The 17,624-nt window shown below is 47.1% G+C and overlaps 2 protein-coding genes across 4 annotated transcripts; both read left to right on the top strand.

Annotated features, from left to right (window-relative positions):
- Positions 1-1,245: 1,245 nt before the first annotated feature.
- LOC127302467 (uncharacterized) lies at positions 1,246-16,043 on the top strand. 3 transcript variants are annotated; one of them, XR_011745718.1, is made up of 6 exons: positions 1,246-1,565; positions 1,680-1,758; positions 2,046-2,114; positions 3,451-3,567; positions 4,097-4,191; positions 4,332-4,686. XR_011745718.1 is itself a non-coding variant. In XM_051332939.2 (5 exons), the coding sequence occupies exons 1-4, from the start codon at positions 1,330-1,332 to the stop codon at positions 3,562-3,564; spliced, it is 498 nt and encodes a 165-aa protein (XP_051188899.1). In that variant the 5' UTR covers positions 1,246-1,329; the 3' UTR covers positions 3,565-3,567; positions 4,097-4,686. The 3 variants fall into 3 exon arrangements, 2 of the variants coding, with proteins under 2 accessions (XP_051188899.1, XP_051188898.1); XM_051332939.2 differs by having other exon boundaries at positions 4,097-4,686; XM_051332938.2 differs by lacking the exons at positions 4,097-4,191; positions 4,332-4,686 and adding an exon at positions 16,033-16,043 and having other exon boundaries at positions 1,247-1,565; positions 3,451-3,599.
- On the top strand, positions 4,923-6,358 carry LOC127302468 (uncharacterized). The gene is made up of 2 exons (XM_051332940.2): positions 4,923-5,718; positions 5,884-6,358. Exons 1-2 carry the CDS (start codon positions 5,603-5,605, stop codon positions 6,143-6,145), a joined length of 378 nt encoding a protein of 125 aa, XP_051188900.1. The 5' UTR covers positions 4,923-5,602; the 3' UTR covers positions 6,146-6,358.
- Positions 16,044-17,624: the final 1,581 nt, after the last annotated feature.

The following is a 17,624-nucleotide window of genomic DNA, read 5'->3' as shown; positions in this document are numbered from 1 at the left end:
GATCAATCATGAGAACAAGAGACTTCTCATATCTGACAGCAGCACACATTGCTACTATATCTGCATCTTTCTCTATGCAAACTAACCCATCTGTTACCTCCTTGCCAGGTGGGCACCAGTAAACATGCATTCTCCCATCCCTCTCATACCCCATCTGACCCAGCAGTTCATCAATCCAGTGAATTGACCAAGTATCAGTACTGCAGTCATCCCAATGCTCAACTGATGCTTGAATATAACACAGATTTTCATGTAACCCGCAGAAAAAACCATTGTGTTGCACTACTACAGAAAATAGTGTTTCATCATATCCTGCGATTACATACATATTAAAGAAATAAGTTTCAATGCAGCAATTGATGACAACATTTGCTTCAACACAAAAACAGATAACTGCATTGCTATCAGGAACCAACAATTTCAGTAAAGGAAACCCATTTAACCTACACACAGCCTGTCTCTAAAATCTCTAACTTTTCCCCAACATTGCTTGCACACCTTCGTCTTCGACCTTCCAAAATTCTACGAACGGCATCGCAACACAAATTCCCATCCACAAGAAGTGTCAATTTTCAGGTCACCTGACCGAATCCCGACTCAATGGCATCACAAATCTAGAAACAAAATCGACAGAACTTCGAGTCTCCTAGGTGCAATCCCGACTAATGTGCAGACCTTAATAACCCACAACCGAATCGACCTTCTTTTGCGGCCCAGCAACAACGCGCAAACCCTAGCAAAAACCCCATCCAACCCGAACAGGGGAGAGGAAAAAGGGGAGACGAAACAGGGGAGAGGAAACAGGGGACGTCGGCGTACCGTAGTTCGGGGGTTCCGCCATGAACGGACGGAGGTGAGGGTCAGGTGGCATCGCGGCGGAATCGTCAGCGCCGTCGCCGTCGGCGTGGAGGAGGAGAACCCGAGGCGTCGCCCAACTGATCGCCAACGAGGACGAGTGCTCCAGGAGATGAAAAGTTAAGGGCTAAAACTGTTGCTGCTACTCTGCGAGGGGGGTGCTTGCAAATATACAGCGCCGACCAAAGCCAACGTGTCATCCACGCGTCCAATTCGGACTGCTCGGTTCAGATTTGCACCCGACTGTCAAGTTGACGGCCAAGTGGAGCACATTTTGCAAGTTTGTGGAGGAGTATGCACATGCGGGACAAGTTCGTGTATGCGCCGTGCTAATATCTCTTAAAAGAATGGCACCACATCAGAGTACACATACGGATACAGATAAACGCAAGGCCAGTTGTACTGTACGAAAGTACGAAACCTCATCAGTGACGCGAGCTCTGTGAAGGGCTGAAGGCCAACCAGGCTCTCCCTATGGCGTCTCTCCGGCTCGTAGCAGCGCTGGCCCCCTCCCCTCTTCCACCTCGACGGGAGCCAAGGAAACCTCCGCCGCCCGCGGCCCACCTGGCGAGGGGCGTCGCCCTCGCGGCGGTGGCCGCCACCGTGGCAGCGGCCGCGGCCTCTCCGCCTGCGCTCGCCGCGCTGGCCGAGCCGGCGAACGCGCTGTCGCTGCCCACCTGGGCCGTCCACGTCTCCAGCGTCGCCGAGTGGTACGTGCTTTCCCCCGCCACAGCGCTGCTATCTTAGCTCGGAGCGATTCATTGTGCCATTCTTGCTTCCGCGCCCGCAAAATCTGAAGATCAAATCTTGGTGGGGGGTTGCAGGGTGACGGCGATGGCGCTGGTCTGGGATTACGGGGAGCGGACGGGGTTGAAGGGCTGGAAAGGCCTCTCCTGGGGGATGGTGAGCCTCAACTTTGATAAGGATTTCCCAATTTCGACTTCATGAAGAAAAAAGTCCTTGTGGATAACGTATCTGAATGTGTGAAATGTTGCGAGACTTGCTCGCGTGGTATCAAGATGCTGACAGATGTTTTGGTTCACTCCACTCGGTGCCTCCTTTTAGAAACGTGCATTCCGATTGCTATTCTTTATCGAAAAATTCCGATTGCTATTGCAAATGGCAGTCTTGAACTCTTGGTGACAGTTCATATGCTTGTTGACTCACATGTCTGCATTTGTGCCCAATAGGTTCCACTTCTCGGTGGAGCGATGTGCGCGTGCACGTGGCATTTCTTCTACAATTCAGAGTCTCTTGAGGTATGATGATATTACCCTCAATACAAAACAATCGCTTGCTACTCATTGATACTCCCAATATTTTGTAACTGTTGTCAATTGTCAATTGTCATTGTGTGGCGTTTTGGCAAGGAACTGAGGTAGTAGCAAATTAGCAACGCACTTGATACATTGAGGGCTACAGTCATAATTATTTTCAGCTAAAGTCTTTATGCTCCTTGGTGTTGCGTCAAAATTATAATATTTGCAAGTCCTTTAGTCGTTATCATTTGTCAACTGTCATTGTGTGCCTGCCCTACCCTGAAATTACAAGATAATACTCCCGCCGAACTGCGAAAACGTCTTTTTGACGTTAAATGGCTGCATTATATTAATCACGAGCGTCAGATGCCAGCAAGTCCATCAAATATCAAACCCATCCAGGTTTTATAAATCTTATTATCACAACCTCCCTTAGCTAACCTATGCGCAACTTCATTACAAGACCGTCACACATTCTTGACCGAATAATCATCAAACTCGCCCAGAAGTGCCTTGATGTCTTCAACCAGGGGACCATGAGCCGAGCGATCCAGCTGCTTGCTTACTACCTTTCCCACAGCACCCAAGCAATCTGTTTCCAGGACAATCTTCGACACTCCCAGCTCCTTGGTGAGTTGGACCGCACGACGAGAGGCCAGAAGCTCTGCTCTATCCGGATCAGCAACAAGAGGGAAAAAATGTAATGCTTCCGCAGGGAAATCGCCATGGTGTATTGGTGTTCTCTCAAGACCACACCCGCACCTCTGTGGCCATCAACTTGAAAAAAAACCCGAGACCAACCCAGGCAATAGGCACTGGCATTCATTAGCATTTTTTTACAGAAGAAAACTCCATGAGCTCCAGGTTTCCCTCTAGAATCGAACCCGGGTGGCTGGCGTGCACTCCCGCACACCTAACCAGCAGAGCGACGCTCTGTTCTCGTGACCATCAACTTGAGAAAAGGCACTGCCAGAGTTCGCCTTATGCGAGCCAGTGTTAAGTGGGAGCCAGTGCTCCGCCGGTTGAGCCTCACGACTTGCAGGGGTAGATTTGAGAGCATGCCAAAACGTCTTATATTAAGGAAAGCAGTAGCAAATTAGAAATGCACTTGATACATAGAGGGCTACACTGATAATTATTTTCAGCTAAAGTCTTTATGCTCCTTGGTGTTGCGTCAAAATTATAATATTTTATAGCCCTTTAGTCGTTATCATGAAAAAAACGCAGGCAAAAGAAAAGTCCAAGTAGGTTCAAGTTAAACATAGTAATTGTTTTGCTCATGTTCGTTGACTTTGTTCCCGATGTGATGATGTTTTACTGACGACAAAATCCGCAGGTACTTGTAGCGATTCAAGGTGCTCTAACAGTGATCGGTAACATAACGATGTGCATAGCTGCGTACCGTATCTTCAAAGGATCGCAAGAGGGCACTAACAGTAACAGTCCATAACCTGTATGCATACTCTTCCTCAACTTGTTGTGACAGCATTGCCAATGAGTTACTTATAGTTGAAACATCTACGTTTCTGAAGCTTATTGGGAACGACATCTGCACACTTTCTTTCCTATAAACTTGAATGCACTCTCAATATGTGAATTAGTTACACCTGATATAGAAAATACAAAAAGATAATGGATACAAAATGCCGACGAAGGCTCGGTGTTGAACGTGTTTGCTTGCATCTTCTTGATGCGTTGTTTTACTGCAAAAAGAGAGTGCTGACGAAGAAAACAACTCAGAGGCTCGCGGCTACGCACCTAAAGATAATTGCTACCAGACTGAAATCGGCATGAATTTTTCATCTATTGTGTATGTGCTAGACCTAATTCCATGCAGTCTTGTTTTTTTTTTTAAGTTCAGAAAATTCAGCGCTGAAATTTGTGTAAGAAGAAATTTACCTTACTTGGCACTTAGCACCAGATCCATGTGCAAACTTTATCTGACTTCATTTGCTCATGACCATTAGTCATTTTTGCCACAGATATTAAGTGCTGAACCTCTCCAATCTGTGGGATCTCCCTCTGTGCAAATTGTAGCGATTTCCATGAAATTCTGAGAATCAAAGAGGGCCTCCAGGTACCAATGCCTTTGCTCTTGGCACGTGAACTTTTAGACGAAACTTGGCATGTGACCTGTGAAGTCATGATGCTAATCTTGAACCAAGATCCCACTGCCAAATTCCTGTGTAATGCAACACTTTTGCACTGATGAACCAGGTTCATGCATGGGGGGTAGTGTCGAATGGCCAAAGTTGCAGCGGACGCCTTGTCAATGGTGCAGGCATGTCAAGCATCGGAATGAAACCTCCACTTGGGTACATTGATCGAATGAGTAGGCGCTTTATCGGAGGGCTGGAGCGGCTCCACAGCACTCGTGTGAGAGCCATGAGTGCAGCTTTTGGCCAAATCATCTTTCCTGGCTCCAGAGTTCTCCTCTCTAAAGATTCTCTCTATGATGGTATTGCGTTGGCGTTGAACCGCTGCTCGATCAGCGACCCATTGTACAGTCTTGCGCATTCGCGTTATTTCGAGGCCTTTGTATAGAAATTTCCTAGTTATTAAAAGCTAAAAACACCATGCTCATATTTCACTCAAAGAATGCAGTTTTAGGATTAGCAGTGTGCAATTTTATGCAACTTGAGTTTTTTTCAAAAAGAAAAGAAACTATAAACAGCCAAAATAGAGTGAATACCACTACACTTCATCTCGAAAAAGCGAGTAGTACTATGTGTGGAACGATAGAGAGCTGGAAAGAGTGCAGCACATCTTAGCGACGAAGAAACTGCACTGCACGAGCAAGAAAAAGAAGAATTGATACGCTTGAAAGCCTTTTTGACTTGTTGTGTCGTGCGTCGATCAAGTACCGAGGAAAAAACTCTGAATTTTCATCATGCTCCGACGCAAATACCTCCTCTCAAGAATCAATGATACTCCGCACGATCGGCAATCTGCTTTTAGTGCAATACGGCCTTCTTAGTCAACTTTTGGAGCATAGGAATTCAACTAGTCTCTTGGAGCTTGATGCCTTCCCTGCTGAAATGATTCCCTTCTTTTGTCCTCCGACCTTGCACCGTCAAAAGGAAGATGATGCTGTCTCATGTGCAACCTGCCAGTGTTCTCGTAGCATCCGAAACCATGTAATAATCACATCGATTTTGATTCTTTTGTCACTCTCCGGCCTTTTTATTTTACTTTGGGGAGGAAATTGTGTGCTGAATGATTCGTGCCATGAAGATGGATGCCTTGGCGCATATATGGTCCATGCTGTCCATGATGGAGAGGGTTCCATCTCCTATGATCCTATCCTTCACATGGTGTCATATCAAACGTGTTCATGCACCACCCAACAACAACAAAAAATCTAAAGCACCAAAGCGAAAGGAGCCGCCTTATAAATATGGCGTTACCGGCAGACGGCTCATTGCAAAGCCCCATGACTGGGATCTAGCCATCTAGGAGCAAACACAAAGACACCGTCCTTCGCCAACATGTGCTCTGGTTCCTGGAACAGCAAGATACAGTGGTCTTCCCCTGCTGTGTTCATCAGGCGGCGGCAGCAGCAGAAGAAGCCAGACGTCTCAGTGATGACTCTCAGGAGGAAGAGGTAATTAATCTATGAACTTATTTGATTATTCCTGACCTAGATTACTTTTTGCAGCAGTAGCCGGAATGGAGTTTGCTCCTTGTGTAGATGTATGGTTCTTTCTGATGCATCCAGGAACATGATGCTGCATGTGTGCTTAAAACAACTGTACCTGTTCATATGCAGGTTAAGGCTGATCAGCAGGAGGAGGAGGGCTGCAGGAGCAGAGCTAGGGCTGATCAGAAGGAGGAGGAGGAGAGCTGCAGAGGCGGATATGGCCATGCTGAACCTGAAGCTCCACCTTGAGAACCGGCGCATCCTAGCGGAGAACGAGAGGCTCCGGGAGAGGGCTGGCGTGCTCCGCCGTGAGAACCTCGCGCTGCGCGAAAACCTGTGCAAGACGGTGGCGGAGGCGGCACCGCCGGCAGAGGCCACCAATGGCTGCTGAGCAGCCAGCTGCTCGGCGTTCTCCGCGGCAGCTCTCTGGTGTGTTTGGTGATGATCTTCTTGGCTTGTTAGGGATGACTGAATGGCTGGTGATTTGTGCTTACCGACCACATGGGGTTTTCACCTATATATTTTGTGTGGTTTGTGGCATGATCATGGTTGCACATTATAAGTTTGAAGTGCAAGGACTAATTAACAGTATTTTGTTTGGCTAGCTCTTTTCCAAGAAAAAAGGTGAGGCAAACAAAATCAGCTTTGATCAAAAGCGCAAAGATGTCAACTCAACTTTCTCTTGTTAATAAAACTGAAAAATTAAAGGCAAAAGATGATACTCCTTTGTCCCTCTATATGCTCAGTAAGATTGCCAGAGGCAAATGCCGTGAACTCTGCAGAAAATCTCTCTAGCCTTTCATTCTGCTCAAAAGCCAAAAGGTTTAAGGGTATCTAGGCACAAGGACCAGATATCATTACCAACTTTCCCTTTACTTTTGTAAAATACATATACCCCTTTTGTTCGACAGTAAATTTCATGGCAATGCAGGATGTATCTACAACTGTTGAACCTGTAGTATCAATCTTCTCGATTGACTTTCCGTTTACCTTTGTTAAAATAGATATACCCCACCCGCAAAAAAAAAGATATACCCCTTTTACTTCAATACTAAACACTTAGCTAAGTTATCGAGCGGCGAGCTTGATAAGCAACCCCAAACCAACAAAAAAAAACACTTAACTAAGTTTATACCAGTAATATTATGTGATGTGGGCTAAGCCCTAGGGATGGCCCGATCTTCACGGATTTGGGTGGAGTTCGTGGGGGAGGTGGATGAACGCGATGAACACATGGGGGAAGCGCGGGATACAACTGACACACACACACAAATCGGTTTTCCCTCGTTGGCCCGAACCACCAACTCGATAGAAGTTGCAAGAAAAGACCCTTAGGTAGAAGTCTCGCAAAAAGATCGACGTATCGAGATCCTATGAATCTAGAAGGGCGAAAAGACCAAATCGATAGAAGTGCATGCAAAAGATTCAAATGATAGAAGTGCAAGCAAAAGACCAACTTGATAGAAGTCGCCAAAGAGATACAAAGGATTCGATCGGAGCCCGGGTGGGTAATCTCAAGATCCTAGATCTAGATTGGTTTTCCCACAAGGGTGAGCACAGCTCAGGTTTAATTCATCATCAAGTCTAAATCTCAGATCTGAGCCAACATGGCTATTTATACTAGGTGGGGCGAAGGGGTAAGTTACATGCTGAAAAGTGCTGTTGTGCTGAAACTCGACAGGGCGGAAGTTCCGGTGGGTTTGGGCGGAAGTTCCGGTCAGGGGCGGAAGTTCCGGTCCTGGGGACCGGAAGTTCCGGCCGGGCCGGAAGTTCCGGACAAGTTCCGGCCAAGTTCCGGAAACCGTCCATTTCCTTGCAGTAACATCCAGTGTTGATTTCGCGTATTTTCGGAACTTGGGCGGAACTTGGGCGGAAGTTCCGGCGGGGCGGAAGTTCCGGTCCCTCGGGGCGGAAGTTCCGGCCTGATGCTTTTTCCTGCGCGCTGGACGGGCATCTTGGGGGCATCTTGGGAGAATCTGGCCGGAAGTTCGGGTCTTGGAGGGCGGAAGTTCCGGCCTGGGCGCTGTAGCTCCATCTTCGTCATTTCCAGCTCTCTCTTCATTGGCTCGGTCTTCATGGTTCGCGTCTTGGTCGATGTACCTGATGGAACACAAGGTATTTGCATGAAGTAGTATACCATCCAAGGGAGTATCAAATGTATACATGGAGAGGAGCGAATTCACCTCTTGGTGTAGTGCTTTGGCTCGAGCTCGTGTCATGGGGCCACGAGGAGGGCTAGTCGGTCTTGATGTAGTGTCGACCTTGGGTAGGGCTGCATCATCTCCCCCCCCTTGGGAAAGAGTCGTCCTCGACTCTATGTTCTCTTCATCGCCATAGTAGGGTGAGAGGTCGGACACATTGAACGTGTTGCTCACCAAGTACTTGGATGTTGGTATGTCGATGACGTAGGCATTGTCGTTGATGCGCTTTAGGACCTTGAAGGGACCATCACCTCGGGGCTTGAGCTTGGAGTTGCGTTCATGAGGGAAGCGGTCCTTGCGGAGGTGTATCCATACGAGGTCTCCTTCATTGAAGATCCGTGCCTTTTTGTTTATGTTGAGTCTAGCGGTTTGGCGGAGAACTTGTTGCTCGATCGTTGCCCTTGTGTCTTCATGTAGCTTCTTCATGTATTGGGCTCGCTTGTCGACGTCCATGTTGACTTGCTCATGTAGTGGAAGTGCAAGTAGATCCATTGCCGTAGGTGGTTCGAACCCGTAGACGACCATGAAAGGGCTTCGCATTGTTGTGGAATGCTTGGAGCGGTTGTAGGCAAATTCCGCATGCGGGATGCAATCTTCCCATGACTTCAAATTCTTCTTGACAAGGACTCGGAGGAGTGTGGAGAGGCTTCGATTCACCACTTCGGTTTGCCCATCGGTTTGTGGATGTGATGATGATGAGAACAAAAGCTTGCCGTTGAACTTGGCCATTAGTGTCTTCCAAAGGTAGCTCATGAACTTGACATCTCGATCCGACACAATGCTTCTTGGTACACCGTGGAGTCTTACAATTTCCCTAAAAAACAAGGAGGCAATGTGTGAAGCATCATCCGTTCTAGAGCATGGTATGAAATGAGCCATTTTGGAGAATCGATCAACCACTACAAAGATAGAATCATGACCATATCTAGTTCGAGGCAATCCTAATACAAAATCCATACTTATGTCGGACCAAGGAGCATGAGGAATAGGCAATGGTGTATAAAGACCATAGGGGTTACAAGTGGACTTAGCTTGTAAGCATGTTGTACACCGGCGGCAAAGACGCTCCACGTCTCTCTTCATTCTTGGCCAATAATAGTGAGTGGAGAGCAATGCATATGTCTTGTCTCTTCCAAAGTGTCCCATAAGAGCACCACCATGCGATTCTTGTAAGAGCAAAAGGCGAAGCGAGGACATAGGAATGCAAAGTTTGTTGCCCTTGAACAAGAAACCTTGGTGCAAATAGAAATCATCGATGCCCTTAACATGAGAACACTTTTCAAATATGGGTCCAAAGAAGGTGTCGGAGGCATATAAATCTTTGATTTCATCAAGTCCCAAAACATGGAAATCCAATCGAGTGAGTAAAAGGGTGAGTTTGCGGGAAAGAGCATCCGCAACAACATTGTCCTTGCCCTTCTTGTATTTGATTACATATGGAAAGGACTCAATGAACTCGACCCATTTAGCATGTCTCTTGTTCAAGTTGTGTTGGCTTTTCAAATATTTCAAAGACTCATGATCGGAGTGAATGACAAACTCTTTTGGCCAAAGATAATGTTGCCAAACTTCAAGAACACGAACCAAAGCATAGAGTTCCTTGTCATATATAGGATAGTTGAGGCGTGCGCCATCTAACTTCTCACTATAGTATGCCACGGGTTTGCCATTTTGCATAAGAACACCACCAATTCCAAGTCCACTCGCATCACATTCAATCTCAAAAGTTTGTTCAAAATCAGGAAGAACGAGTAGTGGTGCCTCGGTGAGTCTCTTTTTCAATTCATCAAAAGCGTGTTGTTGTGCCTTGCCCCAAACAAACGGAACATTCTTTTTGGTAAGCTCATTTAAAGGGCAAGCAATAGTGCTAAAATCTTTCACAAAGCGTCTATAGAAACCGGCAAGTCCATGAAAACTTCGGACTTGTGCAACATTTGTAGGAGTAGGCCAATTGTGGATGGCCTCAACCTTTGAAGAATCAACCTCAATCCCATCGGCGGAAACCACAAATCCAAGAAAGACCAACTTGTTTTGAGCAAAGGTACACTTGGCAAGGTTGCCAAAAAGCTTTTCACGACGCAAGATGCATAAGACTTCTCTCACATGTTGCACATGCTCCTCGAGATTTTTGCTATAAATAAGAATATCATCGAAATAGACAACCACACTCTTGCCAATGAGAGGACGCAAGATGTGATTCATGAGACGCATAAAAGTCGAAGGTGCATTAGAGAGGCCAAATGGCATAACAAGCCATTCATAGAGACCAAGTTTGGTCTTGAAGGCGGTTTTCCATTCGTCGCCTATGGCCATACGAATTTGATGGTAACCACTACGCAAATCAATCTTAGAGAAAATGGTGGCACCACTCAATTCATCTAGCATATCATCTAAGCGCGGGATGGGGTGGCGATAGCGGACGGTGATGGAATTGATGGGACGGCAATCCATGCACATCCGTTGCGTCTCATCCGGCTTAGGTACGAGTATAACGGGAACCGCACAAGGGCTCAAGCTTTCGCGAACATACCCTTTTTCGAGGAGGCCTTGTATTTGGCGTTGGATCTCCTTTGTGTCTTCGGGGTTGGTGCGGTAGGCGGCGCGGTTTGGTAGAGGAGCGCCGGGTATGAGGTCAATGCGGTGTTCGATGCCTCGAAGCGGTGGTAGTCCCCGAGGGAGCTCGTCGGGGAAGACATCTTGGAATTCCTTCAAAATAGACAACAAAGACGAAGGAAGTGATGTTAAGTTGTTAGTCTCCGAAGATGGCCCCTTGCATATGAGCACGTAGTGCAATTTGGTGGATGGGTTGTGGTGCACTTCTCTCATCTCACTCTTGGTAGCTATGAGGACACTCTTCATCTCACTCACATATGGCTTGTGGCGCTCACTTTCTTTGTGGTGGGTCACTCTCTCACCGCTCATCTCACTTGTGGTAGAAGCTTCCTTAGCCCTCGCTAAAGCCTTTGCATTGTCCGCAATTACTTGGCTAGGAGTCATTGGGCGTAGGATGTATGTCTTGTCGCCGACCTTGAAGCTATAGGCATTTGTGTAGCCATCATGGTTTGCTCTTTTGTCATATTGCCAAGGCCGACCGAGTAGCATGTGACACACCGACATGGGCACTACATCACAATCAACGGTATCTTCATAGGATCCAATCTTAAAGGATACGGAGACGGTGTGTTGTATCTTCACATTTCCATTGTCGCTTAGCCATTGCACATGGTAAGGATGGGGGTGTTTCCTTAGTGGGAGGTTGAGCTTGGAGCATAGTTCGGTGCTTGCAAGATTGTGGCAACTCCCACCATCTATGATAACCTTTATTGATTTGCCATTGATTCTGCCTCTTGTTTGGAAGATATTGCATCTTTGGTCTTCATTTGGGAGCACATGGGTTGTCAACACTTTGGTCACCACAAGTGATGGGTTTGCGTCATGCACACATAGAACTTTCTCTTGATCTTCCAAGTCATCATCTTCATGATTTGTTGCGGCTTGTACCAAGGCTTCATATTCACCTTCACTCAAATACTCCACATCTCCATCATCTCGAGTTATCATAACTCTTGTGTTCTTGCATTCAAAGGATTTATGTCCTTGGGCACCACACTTGAAACAAGTGATGTTACTAGATCCTGTGGAAGCTTTGGAGGACATAGTGGATTGATCCGGCTTGAAGCTTGTTGTCTTGAAGGCACTCTTCATTTGTTTGGGAGGATCCTTGGAGGCGATAGCACTTGTGTTTTTGATGCTTGAGGAGGTGGTTGTTGCATTTCTTGCGGCAAAGAAGGACTTTGTCTTGGCACTTGCTATGTCTTCTCGCACTTGGCGCTCGGCTCTTGTAGCTTGATGAAGTAACTCAACCATGTTGGTGTACGGCAAGAACTCCACTATCCTCTTGACGGGAATGTTCAATCCATTCAAGAATCTTGCCATTGTTTGCTCTTCTCGCTCGTCCACATTTGCACTCATCATTGTCATGTGCATCTCCTTGTAGTATTCCTCGACGGACTTGAAGCTTTGCTTGAGTTGAGTGAGCTTGTTGAAGAGGTCACGCTTGTGGTGGTTGGGCACGAAGCGTTTGTGCATTACTTGTTGCATCTCTTCCCATGTGCCAATGGGTTCCAATTCTTCCTTAGCACGCTTCTTGTTCACTTCTTCCCACCAAACGTTTGCATATCCCTCAAACTCAAGTGATGCCATAGCCACCTTCTTTGCTTCGGAGAAGTTGTGTATGCGGAAGATCTTGTCAACCTTGAGTACCCAAGATAAGTATGCATCGGGGTCTTCTTCTCCTTGGAACTTGGGCATGGTGAACTTGAGCTTCCCAAAGATTTCTTCCTCATTGCGGTCATTGCGTCTAGGAGGCGGTCTTGCATCATCTTCATCCTCATTATGGTTGCGAGGTTGTGAAGGGCGAGGTTGTGGACCTTGAGCATCTCTATTGTTGTTTTGATGTTGCTGAGGAGGAGGTAGTCTTCCATGATCTTCATCTTGGTCGTCATTGTTGTGTCGTTGTCGAGGCATCACACTTTCTTCACTTGATGCTTGATTACTTGATTCCTCATTTCTTTCCCTAGGAGGTGGTCTTCTTCCATGAGGGCGATCATCATGATGGCGACGGTTGTCTCGACCACGAGGGCGGGGTGCACCATGATGTTGAGGTTGCACAACATTGATGAGTTGGCGCTCTTGATGCGCATGCCTTTCTTCTTCTTCATTAAGGCGTTGCCTTCTAGCTTGAGCTTCTTGTACTTGTCGTTGCCGCTCTTGTTCTTCAAGTGCTTGTTGTTCATTGCGAATACGCTCTTGTTTCCTTGCACGAACTAGCTCTTGATCATGTCGAAGGCGTTCTTGTTCTTGTTGGAATTGAACATTGAGATCCTCTTGCCGAAGACGCTCTTCTTCAAGGCGTTGTCGTTCTTGGAAGATTCGAAGTCGAGCTTGCTCCGCTTCTTGAGCTTGTTGTTGAAGCACTTGAACATCCACATTATGGTGGCGTGGGTCTTCATTTGAGTCATGGTGAGACGGTGTAGGAGCTCTTGACCTTGAGCTTTGAGAGCGGGAAGACCTTGAGTGGTGTCTTCTATTGAGTGTAGTGAGGATATTGTCCAACGCCGTCTTCATCTCCCTTGTTTCTTGAGCTTGTATGGCGAGTGTGGCCTTCAACTCTTGGTCTTGATCTTCCATCTTCTCACGGAGGTCTTGAACTTGTTGATTGAGATCTATCCTTTGCACTTGAGCTCGTTCTTCATAGCGTGCGACGGTCTCATCGATCCTTGCCGTGAGGTCATGGATGCTCTTGTTGACGGCTTGAGTAGCTATCCAATGTTGGTGCCGAGTCATCGGTAGTTGGTTCCCTTCTCCACTAGACATGGTTACAACTAAAACAAGAACTATGTGGTGGGTGGTTAGGAGAAACTACCAAGAAAGTCAAAACTTGCGAACCAAAATCGAAAAGGTGTTTCAAGGCGAAGGACAACCGATATGTATGCACACACACAAAAACAAAACTCTATATGGTGTTAGGTATGGATGTGGAAAGCCAAATGGAAGAACCAAACGAAAAGTCTATTGTCAAAAGTGGGTAAGATCCAAAAGTCACAAGTCAAAGGCGGTGATCGCAAAAGGCATACACAAGGTGGAACACACACGTGGGACAAAATGGGGTTAGCGCGACTTGGAAAATGAGCACGAACAAGATTGGTCCTAACGAAGACTACTAGCTCGGTGTCACGCTAACACAAGAGAGACCGTGGCTTGGTTGCAAAATTGAGAAGCAACAAGATTTGCGCAAGACGCCTCTCTTCTCTTTTCTCTCTTTTGCTTATAAGCTTTGGACTCCTTTGTATTACTCACACTCTTTTTCTCTTTTTGTATTTTTCTTTCTTTTTCTCGCTATGTAAGGATACTACTATCTATGTAAGTATGTCACACTTCTTTTGCTTTTCTTTTCACACGAGCTTGCTTCGTAGCTTTGCTCAACACACGCACACCCTCACGGTCGGGACGCTTGCGCAATGCTTCGCAACACTAGAAAGCCACTCTCGATAGGAAAGGTACGCAAAAGAGGCTACGGCTACAAGTTAGGGGGCAAGTTATACCACTTGATGATGGTGGTCGACGATGATGAACTTGCTATGGTGGAGGTGTCAAATGAACCGCTTGGATCCTCGGGGTGCCGTCGTCGTTGTTGATGTTGCGGAAGCTTAGTGGTAGCTGAAAGGGCACACAAACCGAAGTCCAAACACAAGGGGTTAGCACCAAAACGAAAAACGAAGGAAGCTGTGAAAATTTCGGCCGGCCGGAAGTTCCGGTCCTGAGGGGCGGAAGTTCCGGTCCCGGGCGGAAGTTCCGGTTCTGCCGGGCGGAAGTTCCGGTCGCAACCAGATCTGCGGGCTGTTCTTCGATTTGGGCGGAAATCCGGGCCGAAATCCTTCGAATTCGAGGAAAATTTGGCACTAGAAGCTGTGGGAAGGTGGGGGAATTGCAGATCAACACCAAAGACAAGTTTCTATTGGAGCAAAACCACAAATAACTCAACAAATCGAGAGATCGATCCAAGGCCAATTGGAGGCTATTTTTTGGGAAAATTTTTTGTAAATTTTTTGGGCGAAATTGGTGGAATTGGGCGGGGTGGAGGTCAAATCCGTGGCAACCAAAGAGCTTCTGATACCATATGATGTGGGCTAAGCCCTAGGGATGGCCCGATCTTCACGGATTTGGGTGGAGTTCGTGGGGGAGGTGGATGAACGCGATGAACACGTGGGGGAAGCGCGGGATACAACTCACACACACACACAAATCGGTTTTCCCTCGTTGGCCCGAACCACCAACTCGATAGAAGTTGCAAGAAAAGACCCTTAGGTAGAAGTCTCGCAAAAAGATCGACGTATCGAGATCCTATGAATCTAGAAGGGCGAAAAGACCAAATCGATAGAAGTGCATGCAAAAGATCCAAAGGATAGAAGTGCAAGCAAAAGACCAACTTGATAGAAGTCGCCAAAGAGATACAAAGGATTCGATCGGAGCCCGGGTGGGTAATCTCAAGATCCTAGATCTAGATTGGTTTTCCCACAAGGGTGAGCACAGCTCAGGTTTAATTCATCATCAAGTCTAAATCTCAGATCTGAGCCAACATGGCTATTTATACTAGGTGGGGCGAAGGGGTAAGTTACATGCTGAAAAGTGCTGTTGTGCTGAAACTCGACAGGGCGGAAGTTCCGGTGGGTTTGGGCGGAAGTTCCGGTCAGGGGCGGAAGTTCCGGTCCTGGGGACCGGAAGTTCCGGCCGGGCCGGAAGTTCCGGCCAAGTTCTGGAAACCGTCCATTTCCTTGCAGTAACATCCAGTGTTGATTTCGCGTATTTTTGGAACTTGGGCGGAAGTTCCGGCGGGGCGGAAGTTCCGGTCCCTCGGGGCGGAAGTTCCGGCCTGATGCTTTTTCCTGCGCGCTGGAGGGCATCTTGGGGGCATCTTGGGAGAATCTGGCCGGAAGTTCGGGTCTTGGAGGGCGGAAGTTCCGGCCTGGGCGCTGTAGCTCCATCTTCGTCATTTCCAGCTCTCTCTTCATTGGCTCGGTCTTCATGGTTCGCGTCTTGGTCGATGTACCTGATGGAACACAAGGTATTTGCATGAAGTAGTATACCATACAAGGGAGTATCAAATGTATACATGGAGAGGAGCGAATTCACCTCTTGGTGTAGTGCTTTGGCTCGAGCTCGTGTCATGGGGCCACGAGGAGGGCTAGTCGGTCTTGATGTAGTGTCGACCTTGGGTAGGGCTGCATCATTATGCAACCCTGAAAACGGCTAAGGGAGAACATAAGCATATACCTATGCAACAATGTATTGCCCTAGCGGTACTACGGATGCACACAACCAAAAAAGAAAGAAGAATTACAAAAAAAAAGTCCCGCTACAGTGATTCAACCCTTGAAACAACAACATTACCACCACCAAGATAGCACCTGAAGTCCAGCTCTTCAAAAGCGAAACAGTGCATAAACATCGTCATCGCCCGATCATAGATCTTAAGTTTTCACCTTGAAGAAAATCTTCGACAATGCTTTCAACAAAGTCATTGCCAGGCATAACCAATTAACGCCAGACCTTGAATTTCCCTTGAAAGATCTCATTTGCGAATTCATTCTAGCTCCATTCTGTTGCTGATCTTGCTGGGCCTTTGATGGCAGCTGGTGCAGCTGAATCATCCTGGAGCTCATTTGTTGCTCTGAACTGTTAGGCGTGATGAGGTGGGCATTGGAAAGACGACGCCACCTCGCTCACAAAGGTGGTTTTGCTACTCCCACAAACCACATTGACGTAATATCTGAGTGTTGGTCAGTTCGAAACGGTCCGCGGGGACAAGCGGATCGGTCACGCACGTTCTAGTAGGGCGATACAAACGGATCAACTTGTCCGACGCAACCCATTGGCCCACCAGATTTGGGACAACGATACGTCGGCGCCGACGTTGCGCGGATAGCGCGCGTGTTCTCTCCGCGTGCTGCCAGCCCGCTTGGAAGTGACCCGGTGGCAGAAGGCTGACCATCCGCAACAGCCATGGCCATAAAAGCCATCGCTCACCACTGGCCCCACCACCTCAACTCTTGCGCCGATATTGAAGCCGATAGCGTTGGATGCTGCGCGTGCATGCGCCGGCATTGATGGCTACGGGTACTTAAACCAATCATGTGCCCATCTCTCCTCCCCCACTCCCACGGCTAACGCCATTGCCTGCAAACCATCGCCGCCTACTCTCGCTGGCGATGAAGATGCCCAAGTGGCTCAAAAAGACCGCCAACAACCACCAGGTGGGGTCCTAGTCCCGCCGCCGCCGATGGGAGTCTCCACCTTGGCGCAACCCTGCGCATGGTGGCGACAGATTACGTGGGGTCTCAAGCCGTGGTGTCGCCGACACTTCAGCCTCCTCCATAGCAACCGGGCTGCAACAGGCGCTACCTACCTTTGCACGAGAGCTATATGTAGATGTGTTTGACCCTCTCCAGTGATCAATTTAGTTTTTCATACCTCGCAGATTATGAACGTCGACCATTGGTTGCCATGCGCTTACCATCTTCGAGGGGTTGATAGCCCAAATAATGTCTAATGATTGCTCTGTTTGAATGGTGATATTCAAAGACTTGTTATTACATTGGCTCCAATCTTAATATCACAAATTATTTATAAGAGTAACTCCAATAGTATAGCCAATTGTTGGCTATAACAAGATGCCATGTCATTTATAATCAACATATAGCTAACATGTACAATAGTTAGCTATATAAATGAAGTACTTTACTAACATATGACCCATCTTTCACCCTCACAAAGTGACTAGAAGCACGTGCAAGAGCTGGCTATTGCATAACAGCCCACCTCGCTTCTCTCTCCTCCAACTCATCTAAAATATATTATTTAATGTCTTATAGTCACTAGTCAGCTTACTAGACTCTATTGTACTACTTGCTCTAAGCATACCGTGATCATGATAACTCTAATTAATATAATTAATAAAGTGGAATGCATTTGAGAGTAAAAATTTCACGATAATATGCCATGCCATTTGCTAAAAAAGTAAGTTTCCCATGTGATCTTTTTTGTGTGGTGAGGAATAATGTTGTAGCACGCTCTTATTTTTTCTTAGATTTATTTTGTTATATTTTAGTG

The sequence above is a fragment of the Lolium perenne genome, chromosome 5 (genome assembly GCF_019359855.2).
Source record: "Lolium perenne isolate Kyuss_39 chromosome 5, Kyuss_2.0, whole genome shotgun sequence".
Classification (NCBI taxonomy): domain Eukaryota; kingdom Viridiplantae; phylum Streptophyta; class Magnoliopsida; order Poales; family Poaceae; genus Lolium; species Lolium perenne.
Note: the sequence above shows the minus strand (reverse complement) of the source record. Positions and strands in the feature narration are given on the sequence as shown.